Source organism: Mobula birostris, chromosome 11 (genome assembly GCF_030028105.1).
Source record: "Mobula birostris isolate sMobBir1 chromosome 11, sMobBir1.hap1, whole genome shotgun sequence".
Taxonomy (NCBI): domain Eukaryota; kingdom Metazoa; phylum Chordata; class Chondrichthyes; order Myliobatiformes; family Myliobatidae; genus Mobula; species Mobula birostris.
Window position 1 is genome coordinate 38,835,299 of NC_092380.1, and position 13,083 is coordinate 38,848,381.

At 42.3% G+C, this 13,083-nt stretch overlaps 1 protein-coding gene across 1 annotated transcript in view; it reads right to left on the reverse strand.

Annotated features, from left to right (window-relative positions):
- The window catches only part of muc2.1 (mucin 2.1), a 104,945-nt gene that overhangs the window by 14,360 nt on the left and 77,502 nt on the right, over positions 1-13,083 (reverse strand). The window contains exons 18-19 of the mRNA XM_072271360.1: positions 10,546-10,697; positions 6,750-6,888 (exon numbers count right to left, since the gene is read on the reverse strand). Coding sequence (XP_072127461.1) covers positions 6,750-6,888; positions 10,546-10,697 — 291 coding nt within the window. The remainder of the gene's footprint in view (positions 1-6,749; positions 6,889-10,545; positions 10,698-13,083) is intronic.

Here is a 13,083-nt window from a genome sequence, read left to right on the forward strand (position 1 = left end):
TCAGGAATCACTTGATTCCGGCATGGTCCTGGAGGACTGGAAGATTGCAAATGTCACTCCACTGTTTAAGAAGGGAAGAAAGCAAAAGAAAGGAAATTACAGGCCAGTTAGCGTAACCTCAGTGATTGGGAAAGTATTAAGGATGAGGTTTCGAGGTACTTGGAGACTAATGATAAAGTAAGTCAAAATCAGCATGGTTTCTGTAAAGGGAAATCTTGCCTAACAAATACGTTAAGAGATCGAGGAAGTAACAAGCAGGGTAGACAAATGATAGGCAGTGGACGTCATTTACTTCGATTTTCAGAAGGCGTTTGATAAGGCAATACACATGAGACTGCTTAACAAGATAAAATCCTATGGTGCTATAGGAAAGATACTGGCATGGATTGAGCAATGGCTGACAGGCAGGAGGTAGCAAGTGGGAATAAAGGGAGCATTTTCTAGTTGGCTGCCAGTGACTAGTGGTGTTCCTCAGGGGTCGGTATTGGGACCGTTACTTTTCACGTAGCTTGTCAATGATTTGGATAATGGAATTGATGGCTTTGTAGCAAAGTTTACAGATGATACAAATATAGGTGGAAGGGCAGGTAGTGTTGAGGAAGCAATGTGGTTGCAGAAGGACTCAGACAAATTGGAAGAATGGGCAAAAAAGTGGCAGATGGAATACAGTGTTGGGAAATGTATGATAATGCATTTTGGTAAAAGAAACAAAAGTGCAGACTATTATCTAAATGGGGAGAAAATTCAAACATCAGAGGTGCAAAGGAACTTAGGAGTCCTTGTGCAAGACTCCCAAAAGGTTAATTTACAGATTGAGTCTGTGCTACAGAAGGCAAATGCAATGTTGACATTCATTTCAAAGGGAATAAAATATAAAAACAAGGAGAAAATGGAGTGGAGTGAGCCAGGAGCAGAGTGAAGGCTTAAGGACTTTGGTTCAACGGGCTTAGGCAGAAACAGCCGAGGCAAGGAAGGTTTGGTATTTATTTTTTGTTGTTATTTGAGGAGAGGGGGATGTATGAGTGTGAGGGCAGCTTGTTGTTCTCAGTGCTGGATGTGGGAGGTAGTGGAGTCTCCCAGCCTCCCGGACATCCACACCTGCACCAGGTGCGTCGAGATGCAGCTACTAAGAGACCGCATTAGGGAACTGGAGCTGCAGCTCGATAACCTTTGTCTTGTCAAGGAGAGTGAGGAGTTGATAGAGGGGAGTTACAGGCAGGTGTTCACACCAGGGCCAGGGGAGGCAGACAAGTGGGTCACGGATAGGAGGGGGAATAGGAAGAATCAGGTAATATAGAGTACCCCTGAGGCTGTGGCTGTGCCCCTTGGCAATGTACTCCTGTTTGAGTACTGTTGGGGGGACTGCAGACCTGGGGGAAGCAACACTGGCTGTGCCTCCGGCACAGAGTCCGGCCCTGTAGCTAAGAAGGGTAGGGAATGGAAGAGGAGGGCAGTAGTAATAGGGGACTCAATAGTTAGAAGGTCAGATAGACGATTCTGTGGGCGCAGTCCGGAGACCCGGATGGTAGTTTGCCTCTCTGGTGCCAGGGTCTGGGATGTTTCTGATCGCGTCCAAGACATCCTGAAGTGGGAGGGAGAGCAGCCAGAGGTCGTGGTACATATAGGTACCAATGACATAGGTTGGAAAAGGGGAGAGGTCCTGAAAGAAGAATATAGGGAGTTACGAAGAGAATTGAGAAAAAGAACCGCAAAGGTTGTAATCTCGGGATTACTGCCTGTGCTACGCGACAGTGAGAGTAGGAATGCGATGAGGTGGAGGATAAATGCGTGGCTGAGAGATTGGAGCAGGGGGCAGGGATTCAAGTTTTTGGATCATTGGGACTTCTTTTGGTGCAGGTGTGACCTGTACAACAATGATGGGTTACACTTGAATCATAGGGGGAACAATATACTGGCGGGGAGATTTGCGAGGGCTACTGAGGTGACTTTAAACTAGAATGGTTGGGGGGAGGGAATCAAATTAAAGAGACTAGGAGAGGGGAGGTTGGTTCACAAATGGAGAAGGCAGGTAGGCGGTGTGTGAGGGAGGATAGGCAGGGAACAGAGATCAGGAGCAATCAGATCAAAGATGTAGGGGAAAAGGAAGAAAAAGGTAACACAGTTGTTTGCTCCATTAAGGATAAACAGAGAGTGGGAGGTGGAGAGTTTCTTAAATGTATCTATTTTAATGCTAGGAGCATTGAAAGAAAGGTGGATGAGCTTAGAGCATGGATTGATACCTGGAAATATGATGTTGTAACTATTAGTGAAATGTGGTTGCAGGAGGGGTGTGATTGGCAACTAAATATTCCAGGATTTCGTTGCTTCAGGTGTGATAGAATAGGAGGGGCAAGAGGTGGAGGTGTAGCATTGCTTGTCAGAGAATATATAACAGCGGTGCTCTGGCAGGATAGATTAGTGGACTCGTCTAGGGAGGCTATTTGGGTGGAATTGAGAAATAGGAAAGGTGTTGTGACGCTTATAGGGGTGTATTATAGACCACCTAATGGGGATCGAGAACTGGAGGAGCAAATTTGTAAGGAGATAGGAGATATTTGTAATAAGCACAAGGTAGTGATTGTGGGAGAATTTAATTTTCCACTCATAGACTGGGAAGCCCATTCTGTAAAAGGGCTGGATAGTTTGGAGTTTGTCAAATGTGTGCAAGATAGCTTTTTGGAGCAATACATAGAGGTACTAACTAGAGAAGGGGCAGTGTTGGATCTCCTGTTAGGGAATGAGATAGGGCAGGTGATGGAGGTATGTGTTGGGGAGCACTTCGGGTCCAGTGATCACAATACCATTAGTTTCAGTGTAATTATGGAGAAGGATAGGACTGGACCCAGGGTTGAGATTTTTGATTGGAGAAAGGCTAACTTTGAGAAGATGTGAAATGATTTAGAAGGAGTGGATTGGGACAATTTGTTTTATGGCAAGGATGTAATAGAGAAATGGAGGTCATTTAAAGGTGAAATTTTGAGGGTACAGGATCTTTATGTTCCTGTTAGGTTGAAAGGAAAGGTTAAAAGTTTGAGAGAGCCATGGTTTTCAAGGGATATTGGAAACTTGGTTCGGAAAAAGAGAGGGATCTTCAATAAATATAGGCAGCTTGGAGTTAATGAGGAGCTCGAGGAATATAAAGAATGTAAAAAGAATCTTAAGAAAGAAATTAGAAAAGCTAAAAGAAGATACGAGGTTGCTTTGGCAAGTAAGGTGAAAATAAATCCAAAGGGTTTCTACAGTTATGTTAGTGGCAAAAGGATGGTGAGGGATAAAATTGGTCCCTTGGAGAATCAGAGTGGACGGCTATGTGCGGACCCAAAAGAGATGGGGGAGATTTTGAACAATTTCTTTTCTTCGGTATTCACTAAGGAGAAGGATATTGAATTGTGTAAAGTAAAGGAAACAAGAAGGGTAGTTATGGAAAGTATGACAATTAAAGAAGAAGAAGTACTGGTGCTTTTAAGGATAAGTCTCTGGGTCCGGACAAGATATTCCCTCGGACCTTGAGGGAAGTTAGTGTGGAAATAGCAGGGGCTCTGACAGAAATATTTCAAATGTCATTAGAAACAGGGATGGTGCCGGAGGATTGGTGTATTGCTCATGTGGTTCCTTTGTTTAAAAAGGGTTCTAAGAGTGAACCTGGCAATTATTGGCCTGTGAGTTTGACGTCAGTGGTGGGTAAATTGATGGGAAGTATTCTTAGAGATTGTATATATAATTACCTGGATAGTCAGGGCCTGATTAGGAACAGTCAACATGGATTTGTGCGTGGAAGGTCATGTTTGACAAATCTTATTAAATTTTTTGATGAGGTTGACGAGGGTAAAGCGATAGATGTTGTCTATATGGACTTCAGTAAGGCCTTTGACAAGGCTCCACATGGAAGGTTAGTTAGGAAGGTTCAATCGTTAGGCGTTAATATCGAAGTAGTAAAATGAATTCAGCAGTGGCTAGGTGGGAGATGCCAGAGAGTAGTGGTGGATAACTGTGTGTAGCGGTGTGCCTCTGGGATCTGTACTGGGTCCAATGTTGTTTGTCATATATATTAATGATCTGGATGATGGGGTGGTAAATTGGATTAGTAAGTATGCAGACGATACTAAGATAGGTGGCGTTGTGGATGATGAAGTAGGTTTTCAAAGCTTGCAGAGAGATTTAGGCCAGTTAGAAGAGTGGGCTGAAAGATGGCAGATGGAGTTTAATGCTGAAAAATGTGAGGTGCTACATTTTGGTAGGACTAATCAAAATAGGACATACATGGTAAATGGTAGGGCATTGAAGAATGCTGTAGAACAGAGGGATCTAGGAATAATGGTGCATAGTTCCCTGAAGGTGGAATCTCATGTGGATAGGGTGGTGAAGAAAGCTTTTGGTATGCTGGCCTTTATTAATCAGAGCATTGAGTATAGGAGTTGGGATGTAATGTTGAAATTGTATAAGGCCAAATTTGGAGTATTGTGTACAGTTCTGGTCACCGAATTATAGGAAAGATGTCAATAAAATTGAGAGAGTACAGAGGAGGTTTACTAAAATGTTGCCTGGGTTCCATCTACTAAATTACAGAGAAAGGTTGAACAAGTTAGGTCTTTATTCTTTGGAGCGTAGAAGGTTGAGGGGGGACTTGATAGAGGTGTTTAAAATTATGAGGGGGATTGATAGAGGTGACGTGGATAGGCTTTTTCCATTGAGAATGGGGGAGATTCAAACAAGAGGACATGAGTTGAGAGTTAAAGGGCAAAAGTTTAGGGGTAACATGAGGGGGAACTTCTTTACTCAGAGAGTTGTAGCTGTGTGGAATGAGCTTCCAGCAGAAGTGGTTGAGGCAGGTTTGATGTTGTTGTTTAAAGTTAAATTGGATAGATATATGGACAGGAAAGGAATGGAGGGTTATGGGCTGAGTGCAAGTCGGTGGGACTAGGTGAGTATGAGTTCAGCATGGACTAGAAGGGCCAAGATGGCCTGTTTCCATGCTGTAATTGTTATATGGTTATATGGTTAAAATGCTGAGGCTTTATAAGACACTAGTCAGGCCGCACTTGGAGTATCGTCAACAGTTTTTGGGCCCCATATCTCAGAAAGGATGTATTGTTATTGGCGAGAGTGAGTCCAGAGGAGGTTCATGAGGATTACTGTATTCTGGGAATGAAGGGGTTAACATGTGAGGAGCATTTGACAGCTTTGGGACTGTTCTCACTGGAATTTAGAAGAATGCGGGGGGTGGGGGAATCTCATTGATAACTACCGAATGTTGAAAGGACTAGATAAAGTGGAGTGGGGAGGATGTTTCCTATGGTGGGGTCACAGCCTCAAAATTGAGGGAGCGACTCTTTGGAACAGAGGTAAAGAGGAACTTTTTGGCCAAAGTGTGGTGAATCTGTGGAATGCTCTGCCATGGACAACTATGGAGGCCAAGACCATGAATATATTTAAAGTGAAAATTGATAGTTTCCTGATTGGTCAGGGCATCAAAGGTTATGGCAAGAAGTTAGGTTTATCAGGTTGAGTAGGATCCGGGATCAGCCATGATGGAATGGTGGAGCAGAATTGAAGGGCTGAATGGCCTAATTCTGCTCCTATGCCTCAGGGTCTTTTGGACAAATATTGGTTGGACAAATGTGAATGTAGAGGTTACAATTTGTAGTTTTGCACTTGGTTTAATTGGCACAGGAAATTACTCCACGTGAGTGATTGAATTTGGAAATGAAGAATGGGTTTAATGAAGGGTTAGTTAAATAAGTCAGTGAGATGAAAACCCTATTTCCATTCTCTGTCACTCTATTAAACATGAAAATTTGTAGCGGTGTAGATAGCATGGAAGGTTGTCTAAGATGACAGCAAGATCATATGGAAAGTTAGTTGGGGTGTTAGCAGATGGAATTTAATTCTAACAAGTGGGAAGTGGTGCCTACACAGTAAATGTCTGGATACAAAGTAACATTGACAAGCAGAGAAACAGTGAGGGGCTGAAGTCCACAGTTCCCTGAAAGTTACAACACAAATCAATACTATGGTTAAAAAGGAATATGGCATGCTTGTCCTCATGGGTTGGGGAACTGAAATTGTTAAAAAAAAAATGAACATTATGTTGCATCTTCGTAAAACATGTAAAATCACACAGTATTGTATGTATTTCTGGATGCCACAGTGGGTGGCTGTGGTTGTGCTGGTGAGTCCAGAATGTTGCCTGGACTGGAGAACTTTAGTCATAGGGAGAGATTGGATAGACTGGAGAGGTAGTGTGATAGAGGTACAAAAGATTATGAATGGCATAGACAGGGGAGATATTCAGAATCTTTTTCCTTGGTAGATGTATCAAAAATAGAGGACATGAGAGTTTTAAAGGACATGTGAGAGGTAAATTTGTCATACAGAGGATGTTTGATATCTGGAAGTCACTGCCAGAGGCAGATACAGTCACTGTGCTTAACATTTGAACTGGCATTTCAGTAGGCAAGGCATAGAAGGGCATGAACCTAATGCAGGCATATAGGCCAAATCTTGCGTTGTACAACTCAAACAGTGGGAGGTAAATTCATACCCTTGATACTAAATGACATTGTTTTCCACAACACAATTATCCAGCTGGTATAGTATATTGATGACCTGATCAAGGGCTAACTGCTTCCTCAAGTAGGAAGAAAAGAGACAGATCGGCTGGAGGACCATCACAGAATTGCTTGGGTTACAAATTCCTCCATGGTTAAGTGTGCTGTGTCACCATTAAAAAACAACAGTAGAGGCCTTACCTGGGTGGCAACATATTCACAATTCCCCTCAAAATTATAGCGCAACCCATCAAATGTGATGTAATGACCACTCCCGTAGATTTTACAAGCTCCGAAGCAAGGAATATCTGTGCATTTCCAATTGCCTTTCTGACAGGTACTAAATAAAACAAAATAAATAGACAGCAATCAAATAATTACTGATAGATTATATTGAATTGTGATATTGAAAATTTGCTTTATACTGCAGTTCATAAGTCTTTTAATGAATGAATTTAAAAAGTTAGTTCCAGTAGAGTTGTTTAGAAATTGAAGTTTAGCTCTCTCTGTACTGGTGTGTGTAAATACCACAGAGTGACCTCCCTCAGTATTGGTGAATGTCAGTGCCTCTACCACAGGGTGACCCATAAAAAAGTCTGTGTGAGTGCTGAATCCCCAAATGGTGACAAAATTATCATTAGAAACTCAGGTGAAAAAACTCCACTTTTCATCATGTGCAATAATTTGACCCATGCATATTCTGCCAGCAGTTGCTGCTTGTTGCTTTGCTGACTGCTTGGAGGTGAGTCAGACTTTGAAGATCACTTTCTCTGACAGCCGCAATAAAGAGAAGGCATATGCTGGAATCTGGAGATTTGTGCGGGGAGGGGGTGGTTGCAGAGTGAATGTCAGGAAATAGAGGAGATGCAAGTGAAGGCAATAAGGTGGAGTAAGGGAATCCCCGTTCTGTAAAGGAGGAGAACATGTCTATTCTTCATTCTGGGAACAGAATTGGCAGAGATAAGTGAAATGGGAATCTGTTCATCTCCACAGATGCTGCGTGACTTGCTGAGGCAACAAACTCATTCGTAAGGCTAGTGATGTTGTGGGGATGGAACTGGACTCTCTGACAGTGGTGTCTGAAAAGAGGATGCTGTCCAAGTTGCATGTCCAAAAGAGGATGCTGTCCAACCAGTACTACATATTGTACTGGTTGGGCACAGGAGTACATTCAGCCAGAGACTCATTCTACCGAGATGCAACACAGAGCGTCTTGGGAAGTCATTCCTGCCTGTGGCCATCAAACTTTACAACTCCACCCTTGGAGGGTCAGACACCCTGAACCAATAGGCTGGTCCTGGACTTATTTCCTGGCATAATTTACATATTACTATTTAATTATTTATGGTTTCATTACTATTTAATTATTTATGGTGCAACTGTAATGAAAACCAATTTCCCCAAGATCAATAAAGTATGACTATGAGTACCCCCAGCATTCTGTGTGTTTCCATAATGTGGAATGTATTTCTTGGTTTATCATGAAAACAGCATGATGCAATTTCGCTGAAATAAGAATCAGTAAAATTTGCTCTGTGGTGTAGGATTCAAGAATTGGTAGAGAATAGTTAATTCATACATGGCTAGCAATACTAGATGCACAGCCTAACAGACAAGTTAGGAAAGCATTTAATTAGAGTAAGGAGAAATATGAGGCTATCAGGAAAAATAATGGAAGCATAAATGGGAAACAGATGTTCTCAGGAAAACGAAGAAATGTGGCAACTGTTCAGGGGATATTTGCGTGGCATTCTGCATAGGTAGGTTCCAATGAGATAGGGAAAGGATGGGTATGGGAACCATTGTGTACAAAGGCTGTTGTAAATCTAGTCAAGAAGAAAAGAAGAACTTATGAAAGTTTCAAAAAACTAGGTAATGATAGTGATCTAGAAGATTATAAGGCTAGCAGGAAGGAGATTAAGAATGAAATTAGGAGAACCAGAAGGGGCCATGAGAAGGCGTTGGCGGACAGGATTAAGGAAAATCCCAAAACGTTCTACAAGTTAGTGAAGAGCAAGAGGATAAGATTTGAGGGAATAGGACCCATCAAATGTGACAGTGGAAAAGTGTGTATGCAATCGGAGGAAATAGCAGAAGTACTTAATGAATACTTTGCTTCAGTATTCACTACGGAAAAGGATCTTGGCGATTGTAGGGATGACTTACAGCGGACTGAAAAGCTTGAGCATGTAGATGTTAAGGAAAGCATTGTTGGATAAGTCACTGGGACCAGACAAGGTGTACCCCAGGTGACTGTGGGAGGAGATTGCTGAGCCTCTGGCAATGATCTTTGCATCATCAATGGAGATGGGCAAGGTTCTGGAGGACTGGAAGGTTGCGGATGTTGTTCCCTTATTCAGGAAAGGGAGTAGACCAAGAAATTATAGAGCAGTAAGTCTTACTTCAGTGGTTGGTAAGTAAATGGAGAAGATCCTGAGAGACAGGATTTATGAACATTTGGAGAAGCATAATATGTTTAGGAGTAGTCAGCATGGCTTTCTCAAAGGCAGGTCATGCCTTAAGAGCCTGATTGAATTTTTTGAGGATGTGACGAAACACGTTGATGAAGGTAGAACAGTAGATGTAGTGTATATGGATTTCAGCAAGGCATTTGATAAGATACCCCATGCAAGGCTTATTGAGAAAGTAAGGAGGAATGGGATCCAAGGGGACATTGCTTTGTGGATCCAGAATTGGCTTGCCCACAGAACATAAAGAGTAGTTGCAGATGGATCACATTCTGCCTAGAGGTCGGGTGACCAGTGGTGTGCCTCAGAGATCTTTTCTGGGATCCCTTCTCTTCGAGATTTTTATAAATGAGCTGGATGAGAAAGTGGAGGGATGGGTTAGTAACTTTGCTGATGACACAAAGGTTAGGGGTGTTGTGGATAGTGTGGAGGACTGACAGTGGTTACAGCGGGATATTGATAGGATGCAAAACTGGGCTGAGAAGTGGCAGATGGAGTTCACCCCAGATAAGTGTGAGGTGGTTTATTTTGGTAGGTCAAATATGATGGCAGAATCTAGTATTAATGGTAAGACTCTTGGCAGTGTGGAGGATCAGAGGGATCTTGGGGTCCGAGTCCATAGGACACTCAAAGCTGCTGCGCAGGTTGACTCTGTGGTTAAGAAGGCAGACGGTACATTGGCCTTCATCAACTGTGGGATTGAGCTTAGAAGCCAAGAGGTAATGTTACAGCTATATAGAGCTCTGGTCAGTCCCCACAATGGAGTACTCTGCTCAGTTCTGGTCGCCTCACTACAGGAATGATGTGGAAACCATAGAAAAGATGCAGAGAAGATTTACAAGGATGTTGCCTGGATTGGGGAGCATGCCTCATGAGAATAGATTGAATGAATTTGGCCTTTTCTTTTTGGAGCGACGGAGGATGAGAAGTGACCTGAGAGGCATTGATCATGTGGATAGTCAGAGGCTTTTTCCCAGGGCTGAAATGGCACAGTTTTAAGGTGCTTGGAAGCAGGTACAAAGGAAATGTCAGGGGTAAGTTTTTTACGCAGAGAGTGGTGAGAGCGTGGAATGGGCTGCTGGTGACGGTGGTGGAGGTGGAAACGATGGGGTCTTTTAAGAGACTCCTGGATAGGTACATGGATCTGAGAAAAATAGAGGGCTGTGGGTAATCCTAGGTAATTTCTAAAGTAAGGACATATTCGGCACAGCTTTGTGGGCCAAAGTGCCTGTATTGTGCTATAGGTTTTCTACATTTATATGTTTCTAATCGAGGCTTCTTGCTGGGCTTGAGTTCTAACATTTAGTTTCACTGAAGATGGTTGTTGATACCCATTTAGCACACATGATTAAGCTCATTTCTTCCCCAATTTCTGAGGTACAGGTATAATACTTCTTTTATCTCGTAAAAGCAAAGCATAACTTCACAATTTTGTTTTCACATTTCTGAAATGTTTAGCTAAGCACAGTATCATAAAGTGATATTCAATATTTAATTCTTAAAGATCAATTTTACAGTTAGAAAGTTACCAAGTGTTACAGTCAACTGTAATCCTGCTTCCTGGATGGTAATGGAAACTATTATGCATACAAGGGCACTTCTCCTCCTTCACACAGTTTCCTGTCCCATCGTCCAAAAGCCCCTCAGGGCAGACACAACCTGACACACACTTTTCACTGTACTGTGGAAATCAAGAAATGAGACAATTTAGGACTGATTAGACATTCAGACAAGCACGTGCATAGGCAAGCAGTGGAGGAATATGGATTATGTGCATACAGATCAAATTGATATCATGGTCAGCAAAGACACAGAGGGCTGAATGGCTTGATCCTGCGTAGAACTGTCGTCTGTTCTCTCATGAATTTCAACTTCTGCCTCATTCCCCCTACTTATTATGATTGCCTTGTCCTCCTTTTTAATTATTGAGTTCCAGAGTTCCAATGTGGGATAGTACTGTCTGTATGAAAAGATATCACTTAACTCAATTTGTTTCAGTTCCTCTGATGCCGTGACCACATCACAGGAATCAGAAACGTTTTAAGATATATATAAGGACCTGAGAGGTGTTAGCTAAGAGGAAAACCAGAAAACATTGGAGCCACTGCTCAGAAATTGATCTCACAGCATCTGACTTTCATATCAAAGACCCTTGGTCAGATCCTTGGTGTGGGCACGTGGCCAAGTGGTTAAGGCATTGGACTAGCAACCTGAAGGTCGTGAGTTCGAGCCCCAGCTGAGGCAATGTGTTGTGTCCTTGAGCAAGGCACTTAATCACACATTGCTCTGCGACGACACTGGTGCCAAGATGTATGGGTCCTAATGCCCTTCCCTTGGATAACATTGGTGTCGTGGAGAGGGGAGACTTGTAGCATGGGCAACCGCTGGTTTTCCATGCAACCTTGCCCAGGGCCTGCGCCCTGGAGAGTGAAGACTTTCCAGGCGCAGATCCATGGTCTCACAAGACTAACGGTCAGATTTGAGATGGAGTTTTTAAGTTAGTTTTAAATTACAGAGAAGATGTTAGGGGTGTGTGTGTGTGTGTGTGTGTGTGTGTGTGTGTGAAGGAGGGGAGGTATGGAATTGTTTTGAACATTATTTCACTATTCTTGTTAAGCATTATTTATTTATTGATTGATTTACTGTAACTTATAATAACCTCTTGTGTCTTTCTCTGTATCGCTGCCAAAGAGAAGAAAATTTCGTGACATATGATGGTGATAATAAACCTGATTCTGATTCAGATTCTGAGTTACTAGTTTGTATCATTATCCATTGTGCCTCTATACTCTGCTAGAGCTCCAGTGGAGTTTGAGGAGTTGTCATAGTTGTCCAGTTCCTTGCACCTGCCCAGAGACTTGCACAATGACTGAAAAGATATCCAAAGGTAATGGTATTGGGATCATGGAGCAGAACCTTATTTATTTATTTATCATCTGGTATGACTCCGGTTTCCTTGTGTGCCACCACACTGTTAATATGATAGATCATTCTGCTGAGAAGCCCGCATGACAATGGTCAGGATTATGGTCCAGAGTTGCTCAATGGCATTACAAGATAATTTAGCTTTAAAATCAGCAAAAGACATCCATCTTACCTACCACAACCTATCAGGAGACAATTTAAGAAGTTACAATGAATTGTACATAGCTGGGTGAACTGCTCAATGTTGCTAGTTCTGAGATGGTTTTGTTGAGTTTTTTCAGGATCACAAGTAAATTTGCTGTTTTCATTGAGACCTCCAAAGATTTTAGGTTTAGAGAAAAATTCAGTGCAGATGGTGGATTTCATCTGAATTTGCTCCATCCATCTGAACTGCTATGGAACTCCACCATGTCTGTGTAGGATCCCTTCTCTTCTTCTTGTTCTGCCTCACTGCTGGTGAGGTTAGTATATCAGGATCAGATTCAGTTTGTAGAGCATGAAAAAACTTACACAAATGTTAAGTTGTCCTCATCTTCCAGATACCGCTTCTACTTTACCTGGCTTCATCTCTCTTTCCATTCCTCCCAAGGGCCAAGAGGGATCCAAGACTGGATTCCTAACCTTTTCTTTCTCTTATTGCCTTCAGTACTCCCTCCAACTAGGTACAGTTATACAACAGAGCTCTGCTTATCTTTAAAATATTTCTTCAAGTGCATTATAGGGATAGGTATTGATGGAAGTTTGGAGAAATCCTGACCAAAAAGTCTAAAAACCTGTTTGATGTGTATCAATGTCCTCTGCAATATAACCAATCCACCTTGAGCTTTAATTGAGTAAGATAAATCCTATCACTTGCAACAGTTTTGCCATTCTGGTCTGCAGCACATTTTCAATTATAGTACTAGCCAACAGAATGGGTTGCAGCCTCTTAAGCACCTTCAGTGGAGTTTGCAAATTGAAGTTTGCTCAGGACAATGGATTCGGACAGACTTTTAAAACATTTGGCAAATTGCATTTGAGTTTACAGAAGGACAAATGGTGTAGCAGGTTTTATCTGTTCCACTGACTCTTTATTCAATCTTCAGCACTAAGTTATCATCATCAGACTGAGGAAACAACTCCTTGAAACCTTTATTTGCAAA